Raw genomic sequence first — 15,895 nt, forward strand, 5'->3', positions numbered from 1 at the left:
TCCTTATGTACCTCAATCCCGTCTAGTCTACTACCTGGTATCTCAGTATTCTCCTCGACTACACTGACCTTTTCCTGCGTAAATACTGACGAAAATACTCATTCAGTGCCTCTCCTATCTCTTCAGGCTCCACGCACAACTTCCCACTGCTGTCTCTGACTGGCCCTAATCTTGCCCTAACCAATGTTTTATTCTTGACATACCTATAGAAAGCTTCAGGATTTTCCTTGATCCTATCCGCCAAAGTCTTCTCATGTCCTCTTCTAGCTCTTCTTAACTCTCTCTTTAACTCCTTCCTGGCTAATTTATAACTTTCCAGTGCCCAGTACAGAGCTCTGCGGAACACCACTGGTCACAGACCTCCAGCTGGAAAAAAACCCTTCGACTGCTACCCTCTGACCAAGCCAGTTCTCTACCCATCTTGCCACCTGTCCTTGTATCCCAGGAGCCTTAACCTTTTTCACCAACCTGCCATGAGGGACTTTGTCAAACAGCTTACTGAAATCCATATAGATGACATCCATGACCCTTCCTTCATCAACCGTTTTTGTCACCTCCTCAAAAAACTCCACCAAATTTGTAAGGCACGACCTCCCTCTTACAAAACCATGCTGTCTATTGCTAATGAGATTGTTCTGTTGTAAATGTGCATACATCCTATCTCTAAGAATCCTCTCCAACAACTTCCCTACCACGGATGTCAAGCTCACCGGCCTATAATTACCCGGGTTATCTCTTAAATAAACAGTACCACATTCGCTATCCTCCAATCCTCAGGGACCTCACCTGTGTCCAGTGAAGGGACAATGATTCTGTCAGAGGCCCAGCAATTTCATCTCTTGTCTCCCTGAGCAGTCCAGGAGAGATGCCATCAGGCCCTGGGGATTTGTCAGTTTTAATGTTCTCTAAAAAACCTAACACTTCCTCCTTGTAATGGAGATTTTCTCTAACGGGTCAACACCTCCCTCTGAGACACTCCCAGTCAACACATCCCTCTCCTTTGTGAATACTGATGCAAAGTATTCATAAGAACATAAGAACATAAGAAATAGGAGCAGGAGTAGGCCATCTAGCCCTTCGAGCCTGCCCCGCCATTCAATAAGATCATGGCTGATCTGTTGTAGCTCAGTTCCACTTTCCCGCCCCTCTCCCCATAACCCTTAATCCCCTCTCTTATCAAGAACCCATCAACCCGCTTCTTAAAAATATTTAGCGAGGCAGCCTCCACACTTCAACGGGCAGAGAATTCCAGAGATTCACCACCCTTTGAGTGAAGAAGTTCCTCCTCAACTCCGTTCTAAACCGCCTCCCCTTTATCTTGAGGCTGTGCCCCCTAGTCCTACTGTCTTTTTTGAGCGGGAAGAGTCTCTCCACCTCTATCCTATCCATCCCATTCATCATCTTATACGTCTCAATGAGATCTCCCCTCATTCTTCTAAACTCTAACGAGTACAAGCCTAGTTTATTCAGCCTCTCCTCATAGCTCAATCCCCTCAACTCCGGTATCAGCCTAGTAAACCTCCTCTGCACTCCCTCCAGGGCCAAAATATCCTTGCGCAGGTGCGGCGCCCAAACATTTAGGATCTCCCTATTCCCTTGGGTTCTAAGCATAATTCCCCTCCTTTGTCCCCGAGAGGTCCGATTTTTTCCCTGACAACTTTTTTGTTTCTAACAAATGAATAAAATGCCTTAGGATTCTCCTTAATCCTGTCTGCCTAGAACATTTCGTGACCTCTTTTTGCCCTTCTAACTCCCTGTTTGAGTTCTTTTCTACTCTCTCTGTATTCCTCCAGAGCTCATTGGGTGGATCTACTTCCGCTGAAGAGTTTGCAGCATCGTGCTGGGGTGGGGGGGGAGCTGTCCATGCCCCAGTCTGTCTGTGCCGAGATCCACCAGCACCGAGATCTGAGGGAACTCACTGCACGGTTACTGGGGGGCACGGTTACCGAGGGGACACGGTTACTGGGGGGCACGGTTACCGAGGGGACACGGTTACTGGGGGCACGGTTACCGAGGGGACGCGGTTACCGAGGGGACGCGGTTACCGAGGGGACGCGGTTGTCGGGGGGATGGTTACCGAGGGGACTCACTGCCGGGTACTGAATGCCATTCTGCTCCGTTGATAATGTTTCCATGCTGCATGAAGTTGTCTCCATGACAGATCGGCGATCGTACTGCGCCATCGCCCGGTGGCTCGAGGCGTAGACTGCGGAAAGCCAGCGGAAGACATCGTCATCGGCGGTGGGGGTTGTTTGCCGTTGGAGCCAGGTGGGACGAGCCATATCGAAGGGGTAACACACCACCATGTCTCCCCCGTGGAAATTAGCACTCAACACAAATGGGATCTTCTTCATCCAGCCAATCACTGCCCTTGTTTCCGGACCAACCTGCCGGCAGGAAGTTACTGTTCATTCCCAAAACATGGAAAATCCCCCAGATCCCAACATTTCCACATCCTCGAAAACCCCCCAAACCCTTCACCCTCCCTCAAACCCCCCAAACATCCCCCCAACCCCAAACTCACACCGATACCCCCCAAACATCCCCCAACCCCCCACCGATATCCCCCAAACATCCCCCCAACCCCCACCGATACCCCCCCAACCCCCACCAATACCCCCAAACCCCCCAAACATCCCCCCAACCCCAACTCACACCGATACCCCCCAAACATCCCCCCAACACCCCACCGATACCCCCAAACATCCCCCCAACCCCAAACTCACACCGATACCCCCCAAACATCCCCCCAACACCCCACCGATACCCCCCCAACCCCCCACCAATACCCCCAAACCCCCCAAACATCCCCCCAACCCCAAACTCACACCGATACCCCCCAAACATCCCCCCAACACCCCACCGATACCCCCCAACCCCCACCGATACCCCCAAACCCCCCCAAACATCCCCCCAACCCCAAACTCACACCGATACCCCCCAAACATCCCCCCAACACCCCACCGATACCCCCAAACCCCCCAAACATCCCCCCAACCCCAAACTCACACCGATACCCCCCCAAACATCCCCCCAAACCCCCCAAACATCCCCCCAAACCCCCCAAACATCCCCCCAAACCCTTCACCCTCCCCCAAACCCCCCCAAACATCCCCCCAACCCCACGATACCCCCAACATCCCCCAACCCCCACGATACCCCCAAACCCCCCAAACATCCCCCCAACCCCCCACCGATACCTCCAAAACCCCCACAACGTCCCCCCAACCCCACTGATACCCCAAACATCCCCCAACACCCAAACTCCCACCGATACCACCCAAAACCTCCCCAACCCCCACCGATTCCCCAAACCCCCAAACATCCCCCCAACCCCCACTGATACCCCCAAACATCCCCCCAACCCCCAAACTCCCACTGATACCCCCAAAACCCCCCAAACATCCCCCAACCCCCAAACTCCCACCGATACCCCCAAAACCTCCCAAACATCCCCCCATCTTGAGGGGAATTGTTTGATAGAGCAGACGCAGCACGGTTTCGTTAAGGGAAGTCGTGTCTGACAAATTTACTGGAGTTCTATGAGGATGTGTCTAGGGCGGTGGATAGAGGAGAGCCGGTGGATGTGGTCTTTCTTGATTTTCAGAAGGCGTTTGACAAAGTACCTCACAAGAGGTTATTGCAGAAGGTCGAGGGACATGGAGTTGGGGGTAGGGTGTTAGCGTGGATAGAGGATTGGTTGTCAAATAGGAGGCAGAGAGTGGGGTCAACGGGTGCTATTCGGATTGGCGGTTGGTGACTAGTGGGGTGCCCCAGGGTTGGTGCTGGGGCCTCAGCTATTTACCATTTATATAGATGATCTGGAGGAGGGAACCGAGTGTATGGTGTCGAAATTTGCTGATGACACCAAGATTGGGGGAACGGCAAATTGTGCGGAGGGTGTGGAGAGTCTGCAGAAGGATCTAGATAGGCTGGGCGAATGGGCCAGGAAATGGCAAATGGAATTTAATGTTGGCAAGTGTGAGGTTGTCCACTTTGGTAGGAATAATGGCAGGAAGGACTATTACTTACGTGGCGAAAAACTGCAGCAGGCGACAGTGCAGAGGGACCTCGGGGTCCTTGTGCATGAGTCGCAAAACCCAGCTTGCAGGTGCAGCAGGTGGTCAGGAAGGCGAATGGGATGCTGGCCTTCATAGCGAGGGCGATTGAATATAAAAGTAGGGAGGTCTTGCTGCGGCTGTATAGGGCATTGGTGAGACCGCAGCTGGAGTACTGTGTGCAGTTTTGGGCGCCGCACTTACGCAAGGATATTTTGGTCTTGGAGGGAGTGCAGACGAGGTTTACTAGGCTGATACCGGAGTTGAGGGGGCTGAGCTATGAGGAGAGGCTGAATAAACTAGGCTTGTACTCGTTAGAGTTTAGAAGAATGAGGGGAGATCTCATTGAGACGTATAAGATGATGAATGGGATGGATAGGATAGAGGTGGAGAGACTCTTCCCGCTCAGAAAGGACAGTAGGACTAGAGGGCACAGCATCCAGATAAAGGGGGGGCAGTTTAGAACGGAGTTGAGGAGGGACTTCTTCACTCAAAGGGTGGTGAATCTCTGGAATTCTCTGCCCGTTGAAGTGGTGGAGGCTGCCTCGCTAAATATATTTAAGATGCGGGTTGATAGGTTTTTGATAGGCAAGGGGATTAAGGGTTATGGGGAGAGGGCGGGAAAGTGGAACTGAGCCACGACAGATCAGCCATGATCTTATTGAATGGCGGGGCAGGCTCGAAGGGCTAGATGGCTGACTCCTGCTCCTATTTCTTATGTTCTTATGTTCCAACCCCCAAACTCCCACCGATACCCCTCAAAACCCCCCAACATCCCCCAAACTCCCACCGATACCCCCCAAACATCCCCCAACCCCCAAACTCCCACTGATACCCTCCAAAACCCCCAAACATCCCCAACCCCCAAACTCCCACCGATACCCCCCAAAACCCCCCAACTCCCAAACTCCCACTGATACACCCCAAAACCCCCCAAACATCCCCCCAACACCCAAACTCCCACCGATACCCCCCAAACCCCCCAACACCCAAACTCCCATCAATACCCCCCCAAAAAGCCCCCAAACATCACCCCATTCCCCAAACTCCCACCAACACACCCCAAACATCCCCCAAACTCCACCGATACCCCCAAACCCCCCCAACACCCCAAACTCCCATCAATACCCCCCAAAAGCCCCCAAACATCACCCCATCCCCCAAACTCCCACCAACACACCCCAAACATCCCCCAAACTCCCACCGATACCCCCCAAACATCCCCCCAGCCCCCAAACTCCCACCCATACCCCCAAAACTCCCCCAAACATCCCCCCAACCCCCAAACTCCCACCGATACACCCCAAACATCCCCTATCCCCAAACTCCCACCGTTACCCCCCAAAACCCCGGAAAACGGCTAGTGTTATGCTGCTGTTTAAAAAAGGTGGCAGACAAAAGGCAGGGAATTATAGGCCGGTTAGTTTAACGTGTGTAGTTGGAAAATGCTTGATTCCGTCATCAAAGAAGAAATAGCGAGGCACCTAGAAAAGAATGGTTTGATAGAGCAGATGCAGCATGGATTCATTAAGGGGAAGTCGTGTTTGATGAATTTATTGGAATTCTATGAGGATGTGACTAGTGCGGTAGAGAGAGGGGAACCGGTGGATGTGGTGTTTCTCAATTTTCAAAAGGCATTTGATAAGGTGCCTCACAAAAGGTTACTTCAGAAGGTTAGGGTGCATGGAGTTGGGGGTAGGGTGTTAGCGTGGATAGAGGATTGGTTGTCTAATAGGAGGCAGAGAGTTGGTATCAATGGGTGCTATTCTGGTTGGCGGTTGGTGACTAGTGGAGTGCTGCAGAGATCGGTGCTGGGCCCTCAGCTATTTACCATTTATATAGATGATCTGGAGGAGGGGGCTGAGTGTAGGGTGAAGAAATTTGCTGATGACACGAAGATGAGTGGAAAAGCAAATTGTGCGGAGGGTGTAGAAAGTCTGCAGAGGGATCTAGATAGGCTGAGCGAGTGGGCGAGGACCTGGCAGATGGAGTACAATGTTAGCAAGTGTGAGGTTATCCACTTTGGCAGGAATAATAGTAGGAGGGATTATTATTTAAAGGGCGAAAAGCTGCAGCATGCTATGGTGCAGAGGGACCTGGGGGTCCTTGTGCACGAGTCGCAAAAACCCAGTCTGCAGGTGCAGCAGGTGGTCAAGAAGGCGAATGGGATGCTGGCCTTCATAGCGAGGGGGATTGAATATAAAAGCAGGGAGGTCTTGCTGCAACTGTACAGGGCACTGGTGAGGCCACAGCTGGAGTACTGTGTGCAGTTTTGGTTGCTGCACTTACGGAAGGATATATTGGCCTTCCTGCTCAGAAAGGACAGCAGGACTAGGGGGCACAGCCTCAAGACAAGGGGGCGCAGTTTAGAACGGAGTTGAGGAGGAACTTCTTCACTTAAAGGGTGGTGAATCTCTGGAATTCTCTGCCCGTTGAAGTGGTGGAGGCTGCCTCGCTGAATATATTTAAGTCACGGGTTGTTAGGTTTTTGACAGACAAGGGAATTAAGGGTTATGGGGAGCAGGCGGAAAAGTGGAACTGATCCACTTCAGATCAGCCATGATCTTATTGAATGGCGGGGCAGGCTCGAAGGGCTAGATGGCCGACTCCTGCTCCTATTTCTTATGTTCTTAAAAACCCCCCAACCCCCAAACTCCCACCAATACCCACCAAACTTCCCCCATTCCCAAACTCCCACCGATAACCCCCAAAACCCCCCCGATATCCCCCAAACATCCCCCAACCCCCAAACTCCAACCGATACTCCCCAAAACCCCCCAAACATCTCCCCATCCCCAAACTCCCACTGACACCACCCAAACTCCCACCAACACCCCCCCAAAACCCCCCAAACATCTCCCCATCCCCAAACTCCCACTGACACCACCCAAACTCCCCCAAACTCCCACCAACACCCCCCCAAACATCTCCCCATCCCCAAACTCCCACTGACACCACCCAAACTCCCCCAAACTCCCACCAACACCCCCCCAAAACCCCCCAAACATCCCCCCAACCCCCACACTCCCACTGAACATAAGAAATAGGAGCAGGAGTAGGCCATCTAGCCCTTCGAGCCTGCCCCGCCATTCAATAAGATCATGGCTGATCTGTCGCTGCTCAGTTCCACATTCCCGCTTTCTCCCCATAACCCTTAATCCCCTCTCTTATTAAAAACCCATCAACCCGCGTCTTAAAAATATTTAGCGAGGCAGCCTCCACCACTTCAACGGGCAGAGAATACCAGAGATTCACCACCCTTTGAGTGAAGAAGTTCCTCCTCAACTCTGTTCTAAACCGCCCCCCCTTTATCTTGAGGCTGTGCCCCCTAGTCCTGCTGTCCTTTCTGAGCGGGAAGAGTCTCTCCACCTCTATCCTATCCATCTCATTCATCATCTTATATGTCTCAATAAGATCCCCCCTCATCCTTCTACCCCCCAAAACCTCCCAAACATCCCCCCAACCCCCAAACTCCCACTAATACCCCCCAAAACCTTCCAACCATCCCCCCATCCCCAAACTCCCACCGACATTGTTCCGTGGGAGCACTGAAGAGAGGCTGCGATTTGCGAGTGGAGAGCTTGTGGGTGAGTACAGCGACTTTTTCTTTCTTTTAAAAACTAACTCTGTTTAGTGAGTTTAGTGGGGGTTTTTTTGCTTGATTTAAGTTTGACCCCGGTTTGACCCCGGAAGTAGTTGCGAGGGCACTCGGGTCAAGTTTTTTTTTCACCTACTATAAATTAGACCGGATGGGATTCCCGATACTCTACACAGGTAGAGTATCCCAGCCCTCCCCCCTCCTCTAACCTAAAAAAGAGAGAGAGAGGGGGGCTCTGACTGAGAGCAGGTAAGACTGCTTTTGTTTTTGTGTGTGCTGTAAGGGCTTTGGCTCACAGGGCCAAAGAGATAAGGTAAGTTATAAGTTTTTTTTTAACTTTTTCCTCTGGGTTGCTATAAGGGGTAAGTATGGGTGTGAGACCTGTGTGTTGTTGCCAATGCAACATGTGGGAGGTCTTGGAGGCTCCTGGTCTACCAGACATCCACACCTGTACTCGGTGTGTGGAGCTGCAGACCCTACGGAACCAGGTTAAGGAGCTGCAAATGCAGCTCGAGGACCTTCGGCTCATTCGGGAGAGTGAGGAGGTTATAGATAGGAGCTATAAACAAGTAGTTACACCAGGACAACGGGATGAGGGCACTTGGGTAACTATTAGGAAGGGGAAACCTCGGGTGATGGAGAGCACACCGGTGGATGTCCCCCTTCAAAATAAGTACTCCTGTCTGAGTACTACTGGGGGGGACAGCTCACCTGAGGGAGGAAGCGGTGGCCAGGTCTCTGGAGCTGAGCCAGTGAGTGGAAAAATCAAAAAAGAGAGCAGAAAGGTAGTATTAATAGGGGACTCCACAGTGAGGGGGGCGGACAGGCGTTTTTGTGGACGTAGACGGGAGTCGCGGATGGTGGTTTGTCTCCCTGGAGCTGGGATCCGGGATGTCTCTGGGCGGGTCCCAGACATCCTGAAAGGGGAGGGTGAGGAACCAGAGGTTGTAGTACATATAGGTACTACTGACGTAGGCAAGAGGGAGGCACTCGTGAAAAGGGACTATAGGGAACTGGGTAGGCAGCTGAGGAAGAGAAAAGCAAAGGTAGTAATCTCAGGATTGCTGCCTGTGCCACGGGAGAATGAGGGCAGGAATGGAATGAGGTGGATTTCGGTTCCTAGATCATTGGGACCTCTTTAGGGGCAGGTGTGACCTGTACAGTAAAGACGGGTGGCACTTAAATCCCAGGGGGACTAATATCTTGGTGGGAAGACTGGCTAAGGCTACCGGGGGGACTTTAAACTAGAAAGGATGGGGGGAGGGAATTGTGATGGGGAAACTGGGACGGAGGAGGTTCGCTCCCAGGTAGGGAAGGACTGCAGGCAGTATGGGAGGGAGGTTAGACAGGGGGTGGAGATGGGAAATGCCCAGACTGAGGGGCTGAAGTGTATATATTTTAACGCCAGGAGTGTAGTGAATAAGGTAGATGAGCTTAGGGCGTGGATTGCTGCTTGGGATTGTGATGTGGTGGCCATTACCGAGACTTGGATGTCTCAGGGACAGGACTGGGTACTTCAGGTGCCAGGATTCAGATGCTTCAGGAAGGACAGGGAGGGGGGCAGAAGAGGTGGTGGAGTGGCACTGTTGATCAGGGACAGTGTCATGGCTGCAGAGAAAGAGGATGCCGTGGAGGGACTATCTACAGAGTCTCTGTGGGTGGAAGTTAGGAGCAGCAAGGGGTCGATAACTTTGCTGGGTGTATTCTATAGGCCGCCCAATAGTGACAGGGAAGTTGAGGTGCAGATAGGGAAACAGATTCTGGAGAGATGTAGTAATAACAGAGTTGTCGTGATGGGAGACTTCAATTTCCCAAACATCGACTGGAATATCCCTAGGGTAAGGGGTTTGGATGGGGAGGAGTTTGTTAGGTGTGTTCAGGAAGGTTTCCTGACACAGTATGTGGATAAGCCTACGAGGGGAGAGGCTGTACTTGACCTGGTACTGGCGAATGAACCAGGGCAGGTGATGGATCTTTCGGTAGGAGAGCATCTTGGAAATGGTGACCATAATTCTATCTCCTTCACAATTGCATTGGAACGAGATAGGATCAGGCAGGCTAGGAAGGTGTTTGTCTGGGGTAAGGGGAAATACGAAGAAGTCAGGAAGTTACTTGGACAAATAAACTGGAAGGAGGCGTTCTTAGGGAAAAGTACCGAAGGAAGGTGGCGGATATTCAAGGAATGTTTGTCAGGAGCTATGCGTGACAACGTTCCGATGAGACAAGGGGGTTTTGGTAGGTCGAGGGAACCGTGGTGCACGAAGGCTGTGTTGAACCTAGTCAGGAGGAAAAGGAAGGTGTACAAAAGGTTCAGGGAACTCGGAGAGGTTAAGGATCTTGAGGAGTATAAGGACTGTAGAAAGGAGCTTAAAAGGGAAATTAGGAGAGCCAGAAGGGGTCATGAGAAGACCTTGGCGGGTAAGATTAAGGAGAATCCCAAGGCCTTTTATAAATATGTGAAAGGTAAAAGGATGAGAAGAGAAGGGATAGGACCTATAAAAGGTGAAGGGGGAAAGGTCTGTGTGGAACCAGAAGAAATGGCAGAGGTGCTTACATAGAACATAGAACATAGAACATTACAGCGCAGAACAGGCCCTTCGGCCCACGATGTTGCGCCGACCAGTTACAAAAACAATGACCCACTAGCCTATACCAATCCCTTTTCGTCCATAAACCTATCCAGAGATCTCTTAAACGCCCCCAAACTAGACGCATCTACAACTGCAGCAGGCAGGGCATTCCAATCCCTCACCACCCGCTGGGTAAAGAACCTACCCCTGACATCCGTCCTGTAGCTACCCCCCCTTAATTTAAAGTCATGCCCCCTCGTGCTAGCTTTCTCCATCCGAGGAAAAAGGCTATCACTATCCACCCTATCTAAACCCCTAATCATCTTATATGTTTCAATAAGATCCCCTCTTAGCCGCCTTCTTCCCAACGAAAACAACCCTAGATCCCTCAGTCTCTCCTCATAGGACCTCCCCACCATACCAGGCAACATCCTAGTAAACCTCCTCTGCACCCTCTCCAACGCCTCCACATCCTTCTTGTAATGCGGGGACCAGAACTGCACACAGTACTCCAAGTGCGGCCGCACTAGAGTAGTGTACAGTTGCAACATTACACTGCGACTCCTAAATTCAATCCCCCTACCAATAAACGCCAAGACACCGTACGCCTTCTTGACAACCTTATCTACTTGATTCCCAACTTTCAGGGATCTATGTACACACATGAGTACTTAATGAGTACTTTGCCTCAGTATTCACAGTGGAAGCTGATCTGGGAGATTTTGCCACGGATTTGCAGCAGATGGAAAAGATTGAGTTTGTGGATATTAAGGTGGAGGATGTGTTAGAACTTTTGAATTCTATCAAGATAGATAAGTCGCCGGGACCAGATGGGATATACCCCAGGATACTGTGGGAGGCGAGGGAAGTGATTGCAGAGCCCCTGGCGATGATCTTTGCATCGTCAATGGAGACGGGAGAGGTTCCGGAAGATTGGAGGATTGCGGATGTAGTCCCTATTTTCAAGAAAGGGAACAGAGATAGCCCGGGAAATTACCGACCGGTGAGTCTGACCTCAGTGGTTGGTAAGCTGATGGAAAGGCTTCTGAGGGACAAGATTTACGAGCATTTGGAGAGGTTTGACATGATCAGGAATAGTCAGCATGGTTTTGTCAAGGGCAGGTCGTGCCTTACAAGCCTAGTTGAGTTCTTTGATAATGTGACTGAACACATTGACGAAGGAAGTGCCGTGGACGTGGTGTACATGGACTTCAGCAAGGCGTTTGATAAGGTCCCCCATGCAAGACTTCTTGAGAAGGTGAGAGGGCATGGGATCCAAGGGCCTTTGGCCTTGTGGATCCAGAACTGGCTTGCCTGCAGAAGGCAGAGAGTGGTTGTGGATGGGGCTTTTTCTGCATGGAGGTCAGTCACCAGTGGAGTGCCCCAGGGATCTGTTCTAGGACCCTTGCTGTTTGTCATTTTCATAAATGACCTGGATGAGGAAGTGGAAGGATGGGTAAGTAAGTTCGTTGATGACACAAAGGTCGGTGATGTTGTGGATGGTCTGGAAGGATGTCAAAAGTTGCAGCAGGACATAAATAGGGTGCAGGACTGGGCGGAGAAGTGGCAGATGGACTTCAACGCGGATAAATGTGTAGTCGTCCATTTTGGCAGAACCAACGGGATGAACGAGTACACTATCAAGGGCAGGAGTCTTAGTAGTGTTGAAGAGCAGAAGGATCTTGGGGTCCGGGTCCACAGGACTCTTAAATCGGCCTCGCAGGTGGAGGATGTGGTCAAGAAGGCGTATGGTGTACTGGCCTTCATTAATCGAGGGATTGAGTTTAGGAGTCGGGAGGTAATGCTGGAACTTTATAAGACCCTTGTCAGGCCTCATTTGGAGTACCGTGCGCAGTTCTGGTCGCCTCACTATAGGAAGGACGTAGAAGCTATTGAAAGGGTACAGAGGAGATTTACAACGATGTTGCCTGGATTGGGAGGCATGCCTTATGAAGTTAGGTTGAGGGAGCTGGGTCTCTTCTCCCTGGAGAGACGAAGGTTGAGAGGCGACCTGATAGAGGTTTATAAAATGTTGAGAGGAATAGATAGGGTGGACTCTCAGAGGCTATTTCCCCGGGTTGAAATGGTCGCTACGAGAGGACACAGATTTAAGGTGCGGGGAGGAAAGTACAGAAGTGATGTTAGGGGTAAGTTTTTCACTCAGAGGGTGGTGAGTGAATGGAATCGGCTGCCGGCAGTGGTGGTGGAGGCGAACTCGCTGGGGTCTTTTAAAAGACTTCTGGATGAGTATATGGGGTTTTGTGGGATTGGGGGTTATAGATAGGTGTTGATGTGATCGGCGCAACTCGTGGGCCGAAGGGCCTGTTTGTGCTGTAGTGTTCTATGTTCTATGACAACCCCCCAAACATCCCCTCATTCCCAAACTCCCACCGATACCCCCCAAACATCCCCCAATCTCCCAAACTCCCACCAATACCCCGCAAACATCCCCCAACCCCAAACTCCCACCGACACCCCCCAAAATCCCTAACATCCCCCAAACTCCCACTGATACCCCCCAAAACCCCCCAAACATTCCCCCAACCCCCAAACTCCCACTGACACCCCCCAACCCCCCCAAACATCCCCCATCCCCAAACTCCCACCAACACCTCCCCAAAACCCTGACCCCCAAATCCCCTCTCCCTCTGAAAATACCCAAATCCCCCCAAACCCCCCCGACGTACCCAAAACCCCCCAAACCCCTGACCCCCAAATCCCCTCTCCCTCTGAAAACCCCCAAACTCCCCCGATCCACCCAAAACACCAAAACCCCTGACACTCCAAACATTCCCTAACTGGACCCCCAAACTCACCAACCCCACAAGGCCTCCGAATCCCCCCAAAAACCCCAAATCCCCCAAAACCCAGAAAACCCCAAACCCCTCCAAATACCCCCACCTACCCCAAACCCCCAACATCCCCTAAACCCCCAACATCCCTGACCTCCCAAACATCACCCCGACATCCCCCAAACTCCCAACACCTCCAAACCCCCTGACCTCCCAAAACTCTCAATGCCCCCAAACACCCTGACCCCCCAAAATGCCAACACCCCCAAACTCCTGACCCTCCCCAAACACCCCCGACCCCTCCAAACACCCCAAGCCCCAATCACCCCCGACCCCCCAAACCACTGGCGACCCAAACCACGACACCCCCAAATCCCCCCGACACCCCCAACCCCCGATGCCCCCAAACCCCCCAGATGCCCCCAAGCACCCCCAAACTCCCAGACGCCCCCAAACCCTCCAACATCCCCATAGAACCATAGAAAATTCCAGCTCAGAAACAGGCCTTTTGGCCCTTCTTGTCTGTGTCGAACCATTTTTTGCCTAGTCCCACTGACCTGCACTTGAACCATATCCCTCCACACCCCTCTCATCCATGTACCTGTCCAAGTTTTTCTTAAAGTGACCCCGCATTTACCACTTTATTCGGCAGCTCATTCCACACTCCCACCACTCTCTATGTGAAGAAGCCCCCCCCTAATATTCCCTTTAAACTTTTCTCCTTTCACCCTTAACCCATGCCCTCTGGTTTTTTTCTCCTCTAGCCTCAGTGGAAAAAGCCTGCTTGCATTCACTCTGTCTATACCCATCAAAATCTTATACACCTCTATCAAATCTCCCCTCATTCTTCTACGCTCCAGGGAATAAAGTCCTAATCTATTCAATCTCTCTCTGTAACTCAGCTTCTCAAGTCCCAGCAACATCCTTGTGAACCTTCTCTGCACTCTTTCAACCTTATTTACATCCTTCCTGTAACTAGGTGACCAAAACTGTACACAATACTCTAAATTCAGCCTCACCAATGCCTTATATAACCTTACCATAACACTCCAACTTTTATACTCGATACTCCGATTTATAAAGGCCAATGTACCAAAAGCACTCTTTACAACCCGATCCACCTGTGACGTCACTTTTAGGGAATTCTGTACCTGTATTCCCAGATCCCTCTGTTCAACTGCACTCTTCAGAGTCCTACCATTTACCTGTACGTTCTAACAAAGAACAACACAGCACGGGAAACAGGCCCTTCGGCCCAACGAGCCCGCGCCGCCGTCCCACTGTCTCAGTGACCTATTCATGATTTTAGTCTACGCTGTTCTACTTTGGTTTGTCTTCCAAAGTGCAATACCTCACATTTGTCTACGTTAAATTCCATTTGCCATTTTTCAGCCCATTTTTCTAGTTGGTCCAAATCCCTCTGCAAGCTTTGAAATCCTTCCTCACTGTCCACTACACCTCCAATCTTTGTATCATCAGCAAATTTGCTGATCCAATTTACCACATTATCATCCAGATCATTGATATAGATTACAAACAACAATGGACCCAACACCGATCCCTGCGGCACAGGGCTTCTGGCTTCTTCCATTGATGTTCAAGACCTGAAGTGGCTGACAATGTGAGTGGAAGGAGCACTGATCACAGGTTAAAGAGATGTGTATTGTCTCCAGACAGTACAGTAAGTGAGGTTTTGCAAACCCAGGCAAGTCACAGGGGTTACAGACAGTGTGACTGTCTGTGCTTTATATGCTCTGTCTGAGGCCAGAACTCTCACCTGACGAAGGGACTAACCCCGAAAGCTTGTGAGTCTATTATCAAATAAATCAGTTGGACTAAAACCTGGTGTTGTCAGACTTTTTACTGTGTTTACGCCAGTCCAACGCCGGCATACCCACATCATTCTTCCATTGAGCCAGTGTCTAATCCAATTTACTACCTCCCCATGTATACCTAGTGACTGAACCTTCCTAACTAACCTCCCCTGAGGGACCTTGTCAAAGGCCTTGCTGAAATCCAGGTAGACAACATCCACCGCCTTCCCTTCATCCACTTCCCTGGTAACCTCCTCGAAAAACTCTAATAGATTGGTCAAACATGACCTACCACACACAAAGCCATGTTGACTCTCCCTAATAAGTCCCTGTCTATCCAAATATTTGTAGATCCTATCCTTTATCACACCTTCCAATAACTTGCCAACCACCAACGTCAAACTTACTGGCCTATAATTTCCTGGATTTCTTTTGGAACCTTTTTTTAAACAATGAAACAACATGAGCCACCCTCCAATCATCCGACACCTCCCCCGTGAATACTGACATTTTAAATATGTCTGCCAGGGCCCCTGCAAATTCAACACTAGTAATGTATTGAATTACAGTATTGTTAGAGAGTTTAAAAGAGTTAGAATGAAGTTTTAGAAGCATAGAACGAGAATAAAAGAGAATTAGAATGTATGCTGGACAGTTTGCAAGAAGCTGCCTCACTCCAGTGCCTTCTGAGAATATTCAACATGTGCAATCCTTATAAATCTCCATATATCTATAAAAATATAGCAGGAGAATGAAGTTGATCTTTTCTTGTTTAATTAGTGTTTTATTCTTTTATTAAATGTTAATCTTCAGCTCAATTGGTGGCCAACCTCGTGACCCTCGCAATGCCGGCCCTCTTGTCTCCCCACAGTCTGATTGCTGGACTCCCAGGCATGTCTGGACCAGCTTCACACTTGGGGAAACCTATCTCTTTGTAAATCCTATCTCTTAGTACTCCTTCCAGGAATTTACCTGCTATCGACATCAAGTTTACCAGCCTATAATTTCCTGGATTACTGTTTAAGCCTTTTTTAAACAATGGAACAAATGAGCTATCCTCCAA

At 50.5% G+C, this 15,895-nt stretch overlaps 1 protein-coding gene across 1 annotated transcript in view; it reads right to left on the reverse strand.

Annotated features, from left to right (window-relative positions):
• Positions 1–2,073: 2,073 nt before the first annotated feature.
• The window catches only part of LOC145339866 (putative carboxypeptidase X1), a gene marked incomplete at its 5' end in the record, with an annotated part of 65,215 nt that continues 51,393 nt past the window's right edge, over positions 2,074–15,895 (reverse strand). Inside the window, 2 exon segments of the mRNA XM_080184398.1 lie at positions 2,074–2,162; positions 2,165–2,387. Coding sequence (XP_080040524.1) covers positions 2,074–2,162; positions 2,165–2,387 — 312 coding nt within the window.

The sequence above is a fragment of the Carcharhinus amblyrhynchos genome, unplaced genomic scaffold (assembly GCF_965287045.1).
Source record: "Carcharhinus amblyrhynchos unplaced genomic scaffold, sCarAmb.v2.hapA scaffold_712, whole genome shotgun sequence".
Taxonomy (NCBI): domain Eukaryota; kingdom Metazoa; phylum Chordata; class Chondrichthyes; order Carcharhiniformes; family Carcharhinidae; genus Carcharhinus; species Carcharhinus amblyrhynchos.